The 16,306-nt window shown below is 36.4% G+C and overlaps 1 protein-coding gene across 1 annotated transcript in view; it reads left to right on the forward strand.

The window, feature by feature from the left end:
* Nucleotides 1-16,306, forward strand: part of LOC136033035 (glypican-5-like) — a 141,403-nt gene that overhangs the window by 73,610 nt on the left and 51,487 nt on the right. Inside the window, exon 5 of the mRNA XM_065713600.1 lies at nt 6,001-6,443. Coding sequence (XP_065569672.1) covers nt 6,001-6,443 — 443 coding nt within the window. The remainder of the gene's footprint in view (nt 1-6,000; nt 6,444-16,306) is intronic.

Below are 16,306 nucleotides of genomic sequence, written 5' to 3' on the forward strand. Positions count from 1 at the left end.
CGTAATAGTTAAAAACAACATTATTGCACAGTGATAAATTCGTGAGAGTCGTAAAATCTTGTATAGTACACATTTAAATATCCATTTTGGTCTGAGTTTCATCGTCTCCTTGATTAGAATATTGGAATTCTTCTTCAGCCGACAAAATATCATTGGTGGTAATTTTAGACTGGGATGGAAATTTTTGGCACCGACTACCGTCTTGGGGGTTGTGGCATTGTCAGAGCCTGTATTAATTTCATTTGCAGTTGAGTCTACAGGTTTAACTAGCTTTCTTGTGGAATCTATGTCCTTTTTTTATTGATAGCTTTCTTCTTGAGAATATTTTTGGTTTCCTCAGGTTTATTACTAACCTCATTTAAGTGACTGACTGTGAGATAAGTTGCAAGCGTTTGCCATTCTTGGCTACTTTTAGATGAATCTTTTGGAGGGCAGGATGTTGAATTAACTTAGGTATGGGATGGGGGGACTGACTAGAACCTTGAATATAAACATTGTTTGCCTCTTTTGGAAATGATTCTGTCTTTGCATCTTCTACAGCAACTGTTGCTTGGCTTCTACTGGGCCGATGGGGTGTGGGTTGCCAAGGGATTCTTGCAGCTACAGCTGAGTAGGGTTGGTTCATTTTATCAGATGCTCTAGGGATTACGACTCGCTTTTGGTGAGCCGGGCCAGATTGTTTTTGGAGGGCTGTGTGTCTCTTAAGGTTACAATTTCTGCAGAAAGGGTCTGACTCAGGGCATTCACTAATGACGTGGCCTGTTTTTCCACACTTAAGGCAAGACGGATGGGACTGCTTGCAGTGTTTTTTGATGTGGCCGTGGGCCAGACAAGTGGAGTATTGTAGGGGCTTAGGCTTATAAATCTTGAAAAAAAATGATATACCGTACAAGAATATTTCTCTGTTTAGCTCAATTTTACAGGAAATGAAGATTGAACAGCATGGATGAAGGACTCCTTCTTTGTTTAAACTTAGCCTTATTGCAGTTGAAGGATTGATGAGAAGGCCTGAAGAATCTATTAGTTTAGTTTGTATTTCCTCCACTTTTACACTGATATCAACACCATACAGCACATACTTGTGTAACTTTTCCACATTTTTTTTGTGGCTAAAATTTTCGAGCCATCAAGAATTATTTCTTTGGATTTTGACAGGACATGGTCTGCCACCTGAAAAGGCTTAAAGTAAATATCAATATTCTCGTCCTGCTTTAAAACAAGTTCAAAATTTACCTTGGCGATCAGAAAGACAGCTTTCCTAATTTGCATTTATCAATCTTTTGAAAAGGGTTGGCCATTGGTTTTCTTTGTTAAGACAGTATAATAATTGGGGTAATCGGTAGTACTAGTTTCTGGGACACTTGAAGAGAGGGGTTGCACTATTACTGGCTAACGAGTTTTATCCTTGTTCCTCTGTTTGTCAGGGATCTCACCTCTTTCTTTAGAGGTAATCCTAAGGCCTGAATCCCTGACAAGTGGCTAACAGTTTTGGACCGCGTAGTGGGGGAGGGGTCTAGGAAGAGTTTTAGAGGTAATTTGGAATGTCGACTGGTCAAGGGTTTCAGTGGGAGTATCCTTCTCAGGTGGTAGCCTTAGGGGCTGCTTTTTTTCTCGTCATTTATTCCGACGAGACACTGCAGATTCACGAACTGTTAATCAATCTTAATTCAAGGCTACTTGACCAAAAGTAAATATGACAGTTTTTAATCAGCGATAACACTAATATATTCAATGTTAAGTAGGTTAATCAGTGGCACACAATATCCAAGGGGGTTTGCAGATGGCAATAACCAATTAATATTCAGTAATGGAACTAAATTATACACTGTGATAAATAATAACTCACTTTGTATGAAGTGAGCAATCCCTCAAAATTAAATCCACAAAATAATTGCGCAATCCGACACAGTACAGTACAAAAGATAATCCGATTAGGTTCATAAGCTAGTTCCTTGTAGTTCAGATATTAAACTCATACAGTTATAAGTAGTAGTAGTAGTAATATTATGTTTAGCAGTAGTATTTAAAATACTAAACAACTACCAATAGTAACTCACTGCAGCACCAAGCCGCCCGAGGCCAACAGGACTACATACAATCCTCCTCCATTTTAATTTATTTATAGCCCTACTCTTTACAGACTCCCAAAAATTTCCACTGTTCTAAACCCCTTCTTTAGGACCTTCTATCAATTTTGAGGACGACCTGTTTCTCGTTCGGCACGAGATGGCTGGCCAAAAAGGACGATCACTGGTAAACTATAATCTGTCATCCGCAGAATCTGTCTTAGCCAACTTAACTTTTCAATTATTATAGCCCTAGAAAGCGAGATTGAACCTCACTTTTCGCACAGCTCACTGTTAGAGAGTCGAATCCCCAAAATAATCCGTAGAGGAAACAAAACCCTGATTCAATACCAAATCAACTACTAACCTCATTTCCCAGCTTTTCCACAGCACTGTCATTTTTGTACATTGCTCTAATCAATTTAATGTATTAAACTGGTATACCCTACAAGGATGGGACCTTTCCTAGTGCTCTTGTACCGGCCGAATTAAACTACTACTACTACTACTACTAATAACTCACTGCAGCACCAAGCCGCCTGAGGCCAACACAGCTACGCACGCTCCTCCTCCAACCTAATCTATTTAAAGCCTCCCTCTTTACACCCTCCCAGGAAGTTCCCATTTCCTTTAAATCCTTATTTATGACATCCTCCCAACCCAGACAAGGACGACCTGCTTTCCGTGTAGCCCCAGACGGTTGGCCAAAAAGGACAATCTTCGGTAATCTGTCATCCTTCATCCGTAGAACGTGGCCTAGCCATCTCAACCTTTCTTTCATTATAGCCCCAGAAAGCGGGATTGAACCACACTTTTCGTACAACCTACTGTTTGAAATACGGTCAGTCAGCCGGGTACCCAGAACAATCCGTAGGCAATTTCTCTGGAAAACATCTAGTAAATTTTCATCTGCTTTTCGGAGTGCCCATGCTTCAGAGCCATATTTGACCACTGTCATCACTGTAGCTTCCAATATTCTAATCTTGGTTTGTAGGCTTATCTTTCTATTCTTCCAAACTTTTTTTAACTGTGAAAAAACACCCTGAGCTTTAGCTATTCTACTTTTAACATCTTCACTGCTCCCACCATCTTTACTAATAATACTACCAAGGTAACTGAAGCTCCCAACCTGATCAATCTTTTCGTTACCTAAGGTCACCTGTTCATCTTCACTTATTCCTAGCCTTAGTGACTTAGTCTTCTTAACATTAATTTTCAAGCCTATTATAAACGCTTGCTCATAATCTATAAAACCGGGGATTTCGGGGTCTGATGGCTCTGACGCTTCTCAATCATTAGTTTAAGAGTAAAATTTGGTCAGCGCAACTTGTCTCCTTCCTAAAAACACACTGTTCTTCCCTTAAAACTTTATTCACAGCAAATCTAAGTCTAAAACGTAGCGTTATACTAACTAATTTGCTTTCTACAGAAACCAAGTTAATGCCTCTGTACGATTGAAGTTTGTCTAGAATCGCAAATCGCTTCCCCTTTTTCAAAAATCATATCCATAGCCTTCAGTAATCTATCTCTAACTTCACAACCACCATATTAAAAAAAAAACTCATTTACCACATCGTCACCGCCTGGGGTTTTGTTATTTTTAAATCCTTTTATTACTGTCTCTAATTGTTCGTCGCAAAATAGACCTTCCTTCACTTCCAATCACTATTAAAAACGCTAAATACTGGTAGTCTTAATTTAAAAAATTAACTGGTCAGAATGAAAAAGAAATAGTTTATTTTGAGTGGATGGACAAAAAACATGAGGGTTTCAAAATATTTAGAACTTAAAATGCTTTTTGCTTTAATGTTGTTAGATTCTTTTGTTGGTCATTCGTTGATCAGAGAATTTGTTAAAAATTAAGGTGTTTTTTAAAATTAACAGTGTAAAGTTCTTTGGGTATTGATTTATTACGAATTAGTTCTATATTTAAATGTAATTAATGTCTGTATTCAAACGTAAAAGAAGTCTTAGGAAAAACTCCCTTTGCGGTGTCAACTGTTTGTATTATCTGCTTTTAATACTGGAAAACTTATTTTCTTTATGCATGAGTATTTTTAGTTTATATCTAATAACTTTTTTGTGGTGAAGCAATAGGGCCACTGGTAAGAGGTTTGCTTACGAAGAGACTGCATCTGAGAGTGGGCTATACAGTTAGCTGCCTTGCCTACACAGACTCAGGGCCAGGCCAAATTCTAAATTTCGGATATGAAAAGATTTAATACATTGAGAGGTTCCTTTTATTTATTTATTATTATTTTGAATGTTTTTGCTTCTTAGTTGACTCAGGATTTAAAGTCTGTTCGCGATGTACGGTACTTTTTCTAAATGCGAAAAGTTGAACCAGTCTGTGAGATATATTCTGGATCGAAGTCAAGGGAAACTCTACTTTTGAATGACATCCACTAAAATTGCTCTAAAGACTTGGCCCTTTTGCATTGGTGCCTAAAGCTTTACAAAATCTAATGAAAAGTTAAACATATGGAACCATGCCCATTAAAAAAAAAAAAAAAAAAAAAAAAAAAAAAAAAAAAAAAAAAAAAAAAAAAAAAAAAAAAAAAAAATCTTAGGTGAGGGAATAGGATCCTTTTATTTGATTTTGGGTTAATGACCCAATTACCATATTGGCATCAAAAGGGAAATGAAAACTTCCTAAGAGGGTGTAAAGAGGGAGACTTTGAACAGATTGGGATGGGGGAGGAGCGTGCATAGCTATTTTGGCCTCAGATGGCTAGGTGTTACAGTGAGTTGTTACTAATAGTAGGAGTATCAAAAGACAAAAGTTCAAATAAATGAGCAGAGATGAATTCAAAAGCAGAGGAAATTGGTAGGGATGTGGATTGACCTCAGCAGACTGTGCAAATCTCTTGTACTAAATCAGTAAATATGAAGTGGAATCCAGACCAATGTTGGAATTACTTTGACTGAAAAAAAAGAAGAAAATAAATGAAGAGCTTAGAATTTTATTGGATTATCTGCTTGCATAATATACAACTCAGAGCTTTTTATTAGGGGATTTGATTCTATTGGACGAAATCATTTAGTAATAGTTTTTAGACTGTTGGTATTAACCAACCATAAAACATCAATAAACTCACCAAAAAACTATCCGTGTTTTGAAAACTGCGCTATTTTCTAAGGCAAAGAACAATTTTGTTGCAGCCCAGCTTAGTGGAACTTTATAGCATCTAAATATTCCTTACCAGCAAAATCTTTGCTGTACAAAATAGGTTAGAAACTTACAAAAACAATTAACCGAATTTGATGCTGTATAAAAGAACCGGACGAGAGAAATCAGACATTTCTGGATTTCCGCTAAAAGATAAAAAACTTATCCTCCTGTTCAAAAATATACTATTAATCGTCAATCTATTTCTGTGAATTTTGGTTCCAAGAAAATGATCAGCTTTGTATAGTTTAAATGTATCCGTTCTTAGGTTATTCTTTTAATTCTTAGGTTAAGCTAATATGGATGCAAGAACCATTATGCAAAAATGCGCTTCGAAAATATGCGTCGGCCAGGATTGTATTTAGAAGCAATTAATTTGTTTCATATATTTTGCTTTTTTTTTTATCGAAATGAAGTTCTTCCACACTGAAATGGTAATTGTACATAGTCCCATCAACTTCACATTTTTTTTGTATATACCAAGATGTTTCAAAAGCCCTTTTCGACTTACCTACTTGGATCCAAATCTGACATACAAAAAAAAATGTATCTACAGTACTCATATGTCACAATTATCTTATCTCACTTTACACCAGGTTGAACATTAGTATGAACCAACAGTCATCAGCCCTTAAACGGCATGTCTCCTTATATTTTCAGTTAAATACGCTCCGTCATTAATTGACAAGAGTCAATGTTATTAGAACAATGATTTTTTTTCGTTTGTCCAATCATTTGGCTTTAGCTAATATTCAATTATTTCAGGTGCTATAACCGAAATACGACCCTTTGGGGAAATTCCTGGACGTATATCTGCCACATTGACTAAAAGCTTAGAGGCTTCAAGACAGCCTTTGCTGGCTATTCGCTTACTAGTGAAAACCTTAGATAGCACTGGCAATTTTGAATTTACTTCAGAGTGTCAAGCTGCATTGGTGAAATCAACTTATTGTGCTCAGTGTGCTGGTATCCCTTTTAGAAAGGTTAATTGGTGTCGAGGGTTGTGCATGAATGTTGCACGGGGATGTCTGGCGATAACTTCTGAAATTGACCGACCGTGGAATGATCTAGTAGAAATTCTCACGAGAGTTTTGAGCAACTTAGCCGATGGTCAAATCAGTCTTGTTGATGCGATGAACGGTATCGATAGCAGACTGTCTGAGGCTCTACTCTACGCACTTGAAGGCGGACTAATGTTTGATTCAAAAGTAAGTTTCTTTTAGACATAGTAATTCTTTTCAAGCTTTATTAAAGTTTGAGTCATGTTCCAAATGGAAAATAACCTGAAACTTAAATATCCAAACAGAAAAGCGACGCCAAGAAATAAGATCAGGAGTAGAAAAATTCTTAGGTCTGCAGAAAATTCTTAGGCCTCCAATAATACAAGATTAATCTATAAAGCTATCAACAGCTATATAATAGCCATAAAATCATTAAATATTACTATACAATCTTATATTCTTAAAGCTAAGCAAGCTTAGTTTTCAGTAAAATGCTAAAAATTCTTATGTCTGCAAAAAATCCTAGGCCTCCAAAAATACAAGATTAATCTATAGACCTATCAATAGTCTTATAATAGCAATAAAATCAATTAATATCTTTATACAATCTTATTATTAAAAGCTAAGCAAGCTTAGTTTTCAGTAAAATGCTACTTTTTTCAGAATTCTACAAAATTTAGGGAAATATGACGGATCTTTGGTTTGAAACAATGTTTCACAGTTACATAAACTGTGAAACTGTAATTTTTATTCGTTTTAAGTTTCAACTTCGGTATTTGTGTTCATCAGGAAAAGGTTAAATTATTTTTGTTTAGTTTTTAGGGTTTTAGGATCAATCTATATAGCTATCAGTAACCTTTTAAGAGCCATGAAATCAATGAATATTGCTATACAATTTTAAATTCCTGAAAAACTAAGCAAGCCTAGTCTTCAGTAAAAGGCTAATTTTTCAGAATTCTAAAAATTTAGGAAATTATCACGAGTCTCTTGGTTTGAAACCGTTTTTCACGGTTACATAAACTGTGAAACAGTAATTTTTGTTCGTTTTAAGTTTCAACTTCGCTCTTCGCGTTTATCAGAAAAACTAAAGTAGTTTTTGTTCGTTTTTAGGTTTAAAAACATGCACAATAAACCTTACAAAGAGGTCTTTGTATAGCTTAAATGAAGAAACCATAGAAGTCAACATCAGTTTTTTGTTACGACATTATACTATGGATTTAACTTTCTAATCTCTTAAGCTTTCCCTTCCCTTAAAAGATCTATAATTTTACAACACAAACAATCCAAGGGATATGTTATTATTGGCATCTTTAGCAGTTGGACTGATAAAATCTTCAATTATTTAGGAAATATTTCAGTGATTTCAGTGATTTCAGTGATTTAAGTTCTATAAGGAGTTTTGAAATTCTCATTAGAAAGTATTCTTTCATTATTTTTGCTTCTTGAACTTAAGGAGGATTGATACTTTGAAATAAAAATTACATCATTGAAATCACCACTTTCCACAAGCTTATACAGGATAACACAAGCTTGTACAGGATAATTAAAGTAACACACTTTCAAAAACAAGACAAAACGTTTTTACGTGAAAATCATCCTGTATAATATCACCCTTGCTGTTCTCAAATAATCGAGAACTTTGAGAACAAAGTGAATTCAGTCACTTAGCTTTGGTTGTCAGGATTGGGACCCAAAAACTATTTGTTAGGTTTTGATCATGAAAACTTGATAAGGCTTTCCCACTATTCAAATTATATGGCATTTTGACCTTCTTTGGTAAGAAATTGATTTTTTAAGACACACAGTGACAGGAAACACCTCTATGCTGTTGTCTGTGAAGATGGATTAAGCCTCAGTGGATGAAGTCATAGGTACGAAAATGTTCGATGCTATCGTCCCTGGAAAAAAGAAGAATTTTTCCAAAGTCGTGACCTTTCTAGTTCATTTTTTCAGGTCAGAAAATCTTAGTTTGACAATTATCAGAAAAAATAATAGTGCGGTTTTGAGGGTATGTACATACATATACGATTATTGATCTCTTAAAAAGAGTAAATTTATCTAACTGCAAATTTTTTGCGCATCATTTTCGTTTACGATTCATTGTAATTCTTGCTGTTGCTTGTCTTCTAACCGCATATTTCGTTGCGCGTCATTTTCGTTTGTCTTTCGATGTGATTCTTATTGCCGCTTGTCTTCTAACCACAAATTTTGATGTCCATCACTTTCATTTGTGATTCGCTGTGATGCTTGTTGTTACATGTCTTCTAACCGCAGATGTCGTTGTGCTTCATTTTGTCCATCATCTTCGCGTAAATTTTTTCATGGCTTTTGCTTTAGCTGTTCAGATTTATTCGCCGTCTTGTATGATTTCTCTTGATGTCATAGATATAAAAAACGATACGATCACCCCTGTGGAACAAATTTATCAAAACTGGTGACTAATCTAGATGTTTTTTTTTAGCCAACAATTGCTAGTATGTTGATTTTCAGAAAGAAATAGCGAGCTGTTTTCGAGAACAAATACATACACAATTATTGCTCTTTTTAAGAGAGTAGCCTATACGACGCAAATGTCCCACGTCTGCCAACATATATACTGATGTCCCAGAGTAGTATTTTCAAGTTTTTACTTTCATTTTCATTCGATGGTTCTTGGTTCTTACTGATTTCGGATTTATTGATTACTGATAGTATACGAATCGGTTAATAATACTAAAGAAAAATGGTCAAGTTTTACATTGCAATAGCTCATTTGTTGCTGGTTTTCAATTGATAATAACGTTCATTAAAACGACTTATCTCTGCAGCTGATTGTCTTGAATTTCACCCAAGGTGAAAAACTACTTATGATAAGGGATTCAGTTTGAAGTAAAGGGAAGCAAATAAGAGAATTCTCTGGTGCCAAATGTTCAAATCTTTGACTATAATTAAATGCGAACGTTTTTTCATTTTCTTGTTTTGTCCATTTTAATTCTTTCTTGTTTCCTTGGGAGGGAGGGGGTATTAACCCCCCGTGTCTGTTCTGGTGTCCCTAACTCGTGGCAATCTTGCTGATTTTCTTTAGTAGCAAGTATATTCTTATTCCTTTAATTTGAAAATGTGTTGAAAAGATCATAGAAAAGACTTCTTAAAAGGAAGAAAAGGGAGAGAAGGGTTGAAGGAAAGGAGATAAAGAAAAAAAAGGGGCCAAGAGCTGTTATTTCCGTCAACGAAACGACATTGGGTGTGCAAGTGTAATAATATATTCGGCCTGCCGTTTCCATTTTGTTGATTCTTATGTTACTCAACCCCCCTCTCTTTAACTTACCCCTATTTAACTCAAACCCAACTCAATTAACTACTCTTGCGTAACTCAGCCCCATTCAACTCAATGCTTGTGGAAGCAAACCATCATTCAACCTAGGCCTTACCCATATTCAATTCAACTCCATTTCAGATCAACTGATACAACAGGTTGGGCTGAATGAGATTGAGTTGACTGGAGATTGGGTTGCATCTGGTTGCGTTGAATGGGTGTCGAGTTAAATGAGCTTGAGAGGGTTAAGTTGAATCACGTTGAATGGGGCTGAGTTGATGGGTTTAAATGAACCAGGCTGAGTTGACCAGAGGCTGAACTACCCATATACACTATTAGTAGCATTCCCAAGATGGTTTTAAACGCATCCCTTTCCCAGATTTTAAGCGCATCCCTATCCGTGGATTCCATGAGAGCCCTATCCCGTCACTCCATGACATCCAGCAGGCATTAATTACGTCATAAGGAATGTTTTTTAAACGATGGAGGTGCGTGCTACGTAAGGTGGAATGTTTTCTAATACATGCCGGTGTTAATTGCTTAAAAAAGCCCCACCAAATCCCACCAAATCAAGATTACCGTGATTGTTACTGTCATTGGGTTACGTCAAAGGATTGTTACGTACATGATAGGACTTGTTAGAGGGCCAGGAAAAAAGCTATTACACAATACGATTTGCTCTTTTTGGTTGTTGCGTACTAGGAAATTTTAGAATCCACTAGTCAAGCGGGGGACTTTTACAAACACATTTTTATTCGGGACATTTTTCAAGGCGTTTCAAGACATTTTTTAAGACATTTTTCTTCAAGATCTTTAAGATGTTTTAAGACGTTTTTAAGATATTTTTCGTCAAGAAGTTTTTCAAGAGGTTTCAAGAAAATTCAAGATGTTTTTAAAACGTTTTCCTTTAAGACGTTTTTCTTCATGATTTCTTTAGTTCTTTCCTAATATTTTCTCTTATTCTTAAAAAACCTACGAAGACAAGGTGGTAAAACCCTTCAGAGCCTGCTAGTGGGGAACTTTCAAGGCGTCGGACCCTGGAGAGCAATCAAGCTCCTAGCATTCAATTCAACCGGAGCCATCGCAACCAATTCCAGCGGGCCCCTAGCATCCAATTCCATTGGAGGGAGTCCCAGCATCCAATTTCACTGGAGACATCTAACCTAACCAACCTGGAAGCATAGTATTCAATTTCACTAAGGGACCCTAGCATCCAATTCCATCGGGCTTCATCGGCCCCTAACCCAAGGACCGTGGCATTTGCAACCCTTTCAACCAGGGCCATATCATCCGATTCCAGTGGGGCCCCTAATAACCAATTTCCACGGAGGCCCTAGCGATCAATTCCAACAGGGGCTCTAAGCAGCTAATTCCAACGGGAGACCGACCCTACCTTCCAGTTCTGTCGGAGAATCCTATCCTAACCACCGGTGGCCATAGCATCAAATTTCACTGGGGGAACCTAGCATTCAATTCCATTGGGCCCTAACATCCAATTTCATCGGATCTCTAAATTAACCGCCCTTGCGTTTGCAACCATTTCAACCGGAGCCCTAATATCCAAGCCCAGTGGGGCCCTTAGCAACCGATTCCAGTGGAAGCCCTAGCGAGCAATTCAAATGAAAGCCCCGAGCAACCAATTCCAACAGGGGCCCTAGCATCCAATTCCATCGGGGGCCCCTAACCTAACCATTGGTGACCATAGTATCGAATTTCACTGGGAGACACTAGCATCCAATTCCATCGAGGCCCTAACATCCAATTTCATAATGACCCCTAATCTAACCACCGGGGCCGTAGCAATTACTTAAACCGTGGCCCTAGCCTCTAATTCCATGGGAGTCCCTAGCAACAAATTCCAATGGGAGCCCTAGTATTCACTTCCGTCGGTGGCCCCCTAGCAACCAATTTCACCGACAAGACGTTTTTAACGCTGTTTCAAGATTTCTTTGCTTGTCACATAATAGAGAATGCTTACTTATGTTAAGGATGATACAATCTCACGTGAAATGCTAAACTTCAGGGTCCGTTGGTATATTAGATGCACCTACTTGCTACGTTCTATTAATGTTTCAGTTAATGTTAACCTAGTATTAATGTAACCTAGTAATAATGTTAACCTAGTATAACATAGTATTAACGTTTAACTAGACAGGCTAAGTTACATAGCAGATGTTACACTGGATTTACATTAGATTTCTCATTGCATAAATTATTACATATTTTAGTTTTATCCTGAAACAAGAAATCTAAAGAATGAAAGCTATTGTATATACCAATTTTATTAATTGAAAAACGTAATAAAATCATGAAATCACAGAAAAAGTAGTTGAAACTCAACAAACGAGAAAAAAAACCTATAAAGGATAAAATAAAGCAAAAAGAACCATGAATTGAAGAAAGGCGGGAACCATAGCAACCAATTCTCTCAGTTCCCTATCCTTGGCAGACAATGGCTAACACAAGACACCTTCTAGCAGCCATTATCGCTCATATGGCACTTTTTGGGCATTTTCCTGCAAAAACATACATTTACACTAGAATCGATTGTTTAAACTTAATGAAAAATCCTCATTAGCGTATCTTCTGATGACTCGTAGCAATTGAGGTCAGCGTGACACAATGTATCAGCCCCGATGACACCATCTGAGGCACATCACCACCCCTAAGGGTTTTGCAACCTTTTTGCTCTAAAAAAGGAATTTATAAATTAAAAATGACCATTGTTTTATTTCAACAGCGGAAACTTGCCATTTCAATGCTAAATTATGGTGTTCCATGGCAATTCCCAACCACTGCCAGTGACTGGCTGACAGAAGACACCCACTAGCAGGCGCTATCACTCATACGGTATTTTTCGACGATTTTCGTGCGAAAATATTCGTTTACATTAGAATCGATCGTTTAAACATGATGAAAAAATTCCCATTAGCGTTTCTTCTGATGATTCCTAGCAATTGAGGCCAGCATGGCACAGTATACCAACCCTCAATGACACCCTTCTGGCGTGTCTTATCACATCTAAGGGTTTTTCAACCTTTTCCCGTCAAAAACAAATTGGTAAACAAGGAAATAACCTTTGTTTTAGTTGGAACAGTGGAAACTTGCCATTTTCATTGCTAGATCGCGATGTTCCATGGCAATTTCCAGCTTGTGACACTCAATGGTTGACACAGGGTTCTCTAGCAAGCAGTATCACACATATGATATTTTTCGGCATTTTCCTGCAAAAATATTCTTTGACACTAGAATCGATAGTTTAAACTTAAAAAAATGCCCATTCGCGTTTCTTCTGATGACTCCTAGCAATTGAGGCCAGCGTTGCACAATGTACCACCCCTAATGACATCCTTCTGGTAAACATTATCACACCTAAGGGTGTTTCAGCTTTTTCCCTCTAAAATATAAGTTGTATACTAAAAATGTTGTTACTCCTAGCAATTAAGGCCAGCGTTCCCGATGACACCCATCTAGCGCACATTATCACACCTAAGGGTTTTTCAACCCTTTCCCCTCAAAAATACATTTATGAACTAAAATATGACCATGGTTTTTATTTGAGCACAAGAAACTTGCCATTTTGTTGCTAGACTCTGATGTTCCTTGGCAATTTCAAGCCTGTGAGACTCAATGGCTGACAAACGACTTCGTGAAACTTGTATATTGATTTTTCTCCTTGAAAACTGATTTTGTTCATGGATCTTGTTGCATGCTGATTTTTCTTCTAGGAACTTTTTGCATACTTATTTTTGTTCTTCAAACTTGTTGCATGTTGATTTTTCTCTTTGTAAGACTTGTACATCGATTCTTTTCCTCTTGAAACTGATTTTGTTCTTGGAACTTAGTTGCATGCTGGTTTCTGTTCTCGGAACTTGTTGATTACTGATTTTGTTCATGAAACTTGTCTCATGTTGATTTTTCTCTTCGTGAAACTTTCATATTGATTTTTATCCTCGTGACACTATTTTTTTTATCATGGAACTTTTAGCGTACTAATTTTTGTTCTTGAAACTTGTTGCCTACTGATTTTTGTTCGAGAATCTTCTTGTATGTTGATTTTTCATCTTTCTGAAACATGTACATTGTTTTTTCTTATTGTGAAACTGATTTTGTTTATGGAACTCGTTGCGTGCTGATTTTTGTTCGTGGAACTTGCTGCGTGCTGATTTTTCCCTCATGAAATTCATTTTGTTACTGGAACTTGTTGCTTGGTGATTTTTGCTTGTAAAACTTTCTGGGTGCTGATATTTGTTCATCAAACTTCTTATATGTTGATTTTTATCTTCTTTAAACTTTTAAATTGTTTTTTCTCCTCGCAAAACTGATTGTCTTCTTGGAATTTGTAGCATGTTGATTTTTGTTCCTGAAGTTTGCTGCATGATGGTTTTTCTGTGTGAATCTTGTACATTTATTTTTTTCCCTTGTGAAACTGATTTTGTCCATGGACCTTGTTACGTGTTGGTTTTCATTAGTGGTACTTGTTGCGTGCTGATTTTTTTCCCGAAACTTGTTGCATGTTGATTTTTCTCTTCATGAAATTTTTACAATGATATTTCTCCTTGTGAAACTGATTTTGCTCATGGAATCTGTTTCGTGCTGATTTTTGTTCTTGGAACTTGTTGCGGTCTGATTTTCGTGTGTGAAACTTGCTGCGTGTTTATTTTTCTCTTTGTGAAACTTTTACATTGATTTTTCTCCTCGTGAACTGGTTTTGTTCATGGAACTTTTTGCGTGCTGATTTTGCTAATTCTTCTCCTCGTGAAACAAATTTTGTTCATGGAACTTGCATGCTGATTTTTGCTCTTGAAACTTGTTGGTTGCTGATTTTTGTTCATGAAACTTATCTCATCACTTCAGTGATGAGAAGTGTCACATCTCATCAGTGTCAGATCAAGTGTTTTGTGATGATTTTTTCGTGTAAAACTTTACTTATTTCGATATTTTTCGTCATGAAACTTGCAGTATGTGGATTTTTTCTTTCGTGGAACTTAATTTGTCATGACATTTTTCATCGCAAAACTTGTTGCTTGTTGATTGTACTTAGTAAAACATGATACATTCTGATTTTTATTCGTAAAACTTGTTGCATGTGGAGTATTTCTTCAAAAAACTTAATCTATTTTGATTTACGTCTTCGAGAAACTTGTCTTATTTATATTTCTTCTTCAGGAAACTTTTTACATGTTGATTTTTCTCTTCGTGAAATTTTTATGCCTTTTTTTACATGCTACTCGGTTATGTTGACCTATGCTATCAATCTGTTTTGACCTAGGTTCATTTGTCTTCCGCAAGCGACCGGGCACGTTTGCGGAACCCAAATGAACTTAGTTTAAAATAGATCGGTTGGATTAGGTTAACCTTACCTAGTAACATATAAGAAAAAGGTCTATAAGTTTCACAAAGAGAAAAATCAACATGCCATAAGTTTCATGAAGAACAAATATAAATATAAATAGTTTCTTGAAGACTTAAATCAAGGCAGATTAAGTTCCTTGAAGAAATAATCAACTTGCATTAAGTTTCACTAACGAAAATTGGCATGCCTCATGTTTCACGAAGAAAAAACCACCATGCAACAAGTTTCACGCTGAAAAATATTATGATAAATTAAGTTTCACAAAAGAATAAATCAACATACGACTAGTTTTACGACGAAAAATATCAAGATCAATTAAGTATTACGAATAAAAGTCAGCATGCGACGATTTCCATTAACAAAATCAGTTTCACGAGGAGAAAAATCGATGCACCAGTTTCAAAAGAAAAAAATCAACATGCATCAAGTTTCACGAACAAAAATCGGTACACAAAAAGTTCCACGAACAAAAATCAGCACGCAACAAGCTCCATGAACAAAATCAGTTTCACGATTAGAAAGATCAATGTACAAGTTTCACGAAGAGAAAAAAGACATGCAACAAGTTTCACGAACAAAAAATCTGCATGCAACAAAATTCCTGGACAAAATCAGTTTGAAGAGGATGAAAATCACCACGCAACAAGTTTCACGAACAATACTCAGTACGCAACTATTTTCTAGAACAAAAATCAGCACGCAACAAGTTCCTTGAATAAAATCAGTTTCACTAGGAGAAGAATCGATGTACAAGCTTCACGAAGAGAAAAATCAAACTGCAACAAGTTTCACAAACAAAAATCAGCGTGCAACAAGTTCCACGATCATAAATCAGTATGCAACAAGTTACATAAACAAAATTAGTTTCACAAGGAGAAAAATCAATTTACTAGTTTCACAGAGAAAAAAATTCACTTGCAAAAAGTTTCATGAACAAAATCAGCACGCAACAAGTTCCACGAACAAAAAATGAGCACACAACAATCTGCAAGAACAAAATAAATTTCACGAAGAGAAAAAAATTAACATGCAAGAAGTTTCGCGAACAAAACTTTGCACGCTACAAGCGCCATGAACAAATTCAGCCCGTAAAACGTTCCATGAATAAAAACAGTATCCGAGGAGAAAAACCATTGTACAAGTTTTATAAAGAGAAAAATCAGTATGCAATAAGTTTCACGAACGAAAACCAGCGCGCAACAAGTTCCACGAACAAAAAATCAGCACGCAACTAGTTTCACCGAATAAATTCAGAACGCAAAAAGTTTCTTGAACAAAATCAGTTTGTCGAAGAGAAAAATAAATGTACAAGCTTCACGAAGAGAAAAATCAACATGCAAGAAGTTTCACGAACTAAAATCAGCACACAACAAGCTCCACGAACAAATTCAGCATGGGAAATTTCAATGAACGAAATTA

This window comes from Artemia franciscana, chromosome 1 (assembly GCF_032884065.1).
Source record: "Artemia franciscana chromosome 1, ASM3288406v1, whole genome shotgun sequence".
Taxonomy (NCBI): Eukaryota; Metazoa; Arthropoda; class Branchiopoda; order Anostraca; family Artemiidae; genus Artemia; species Artemia franciscana.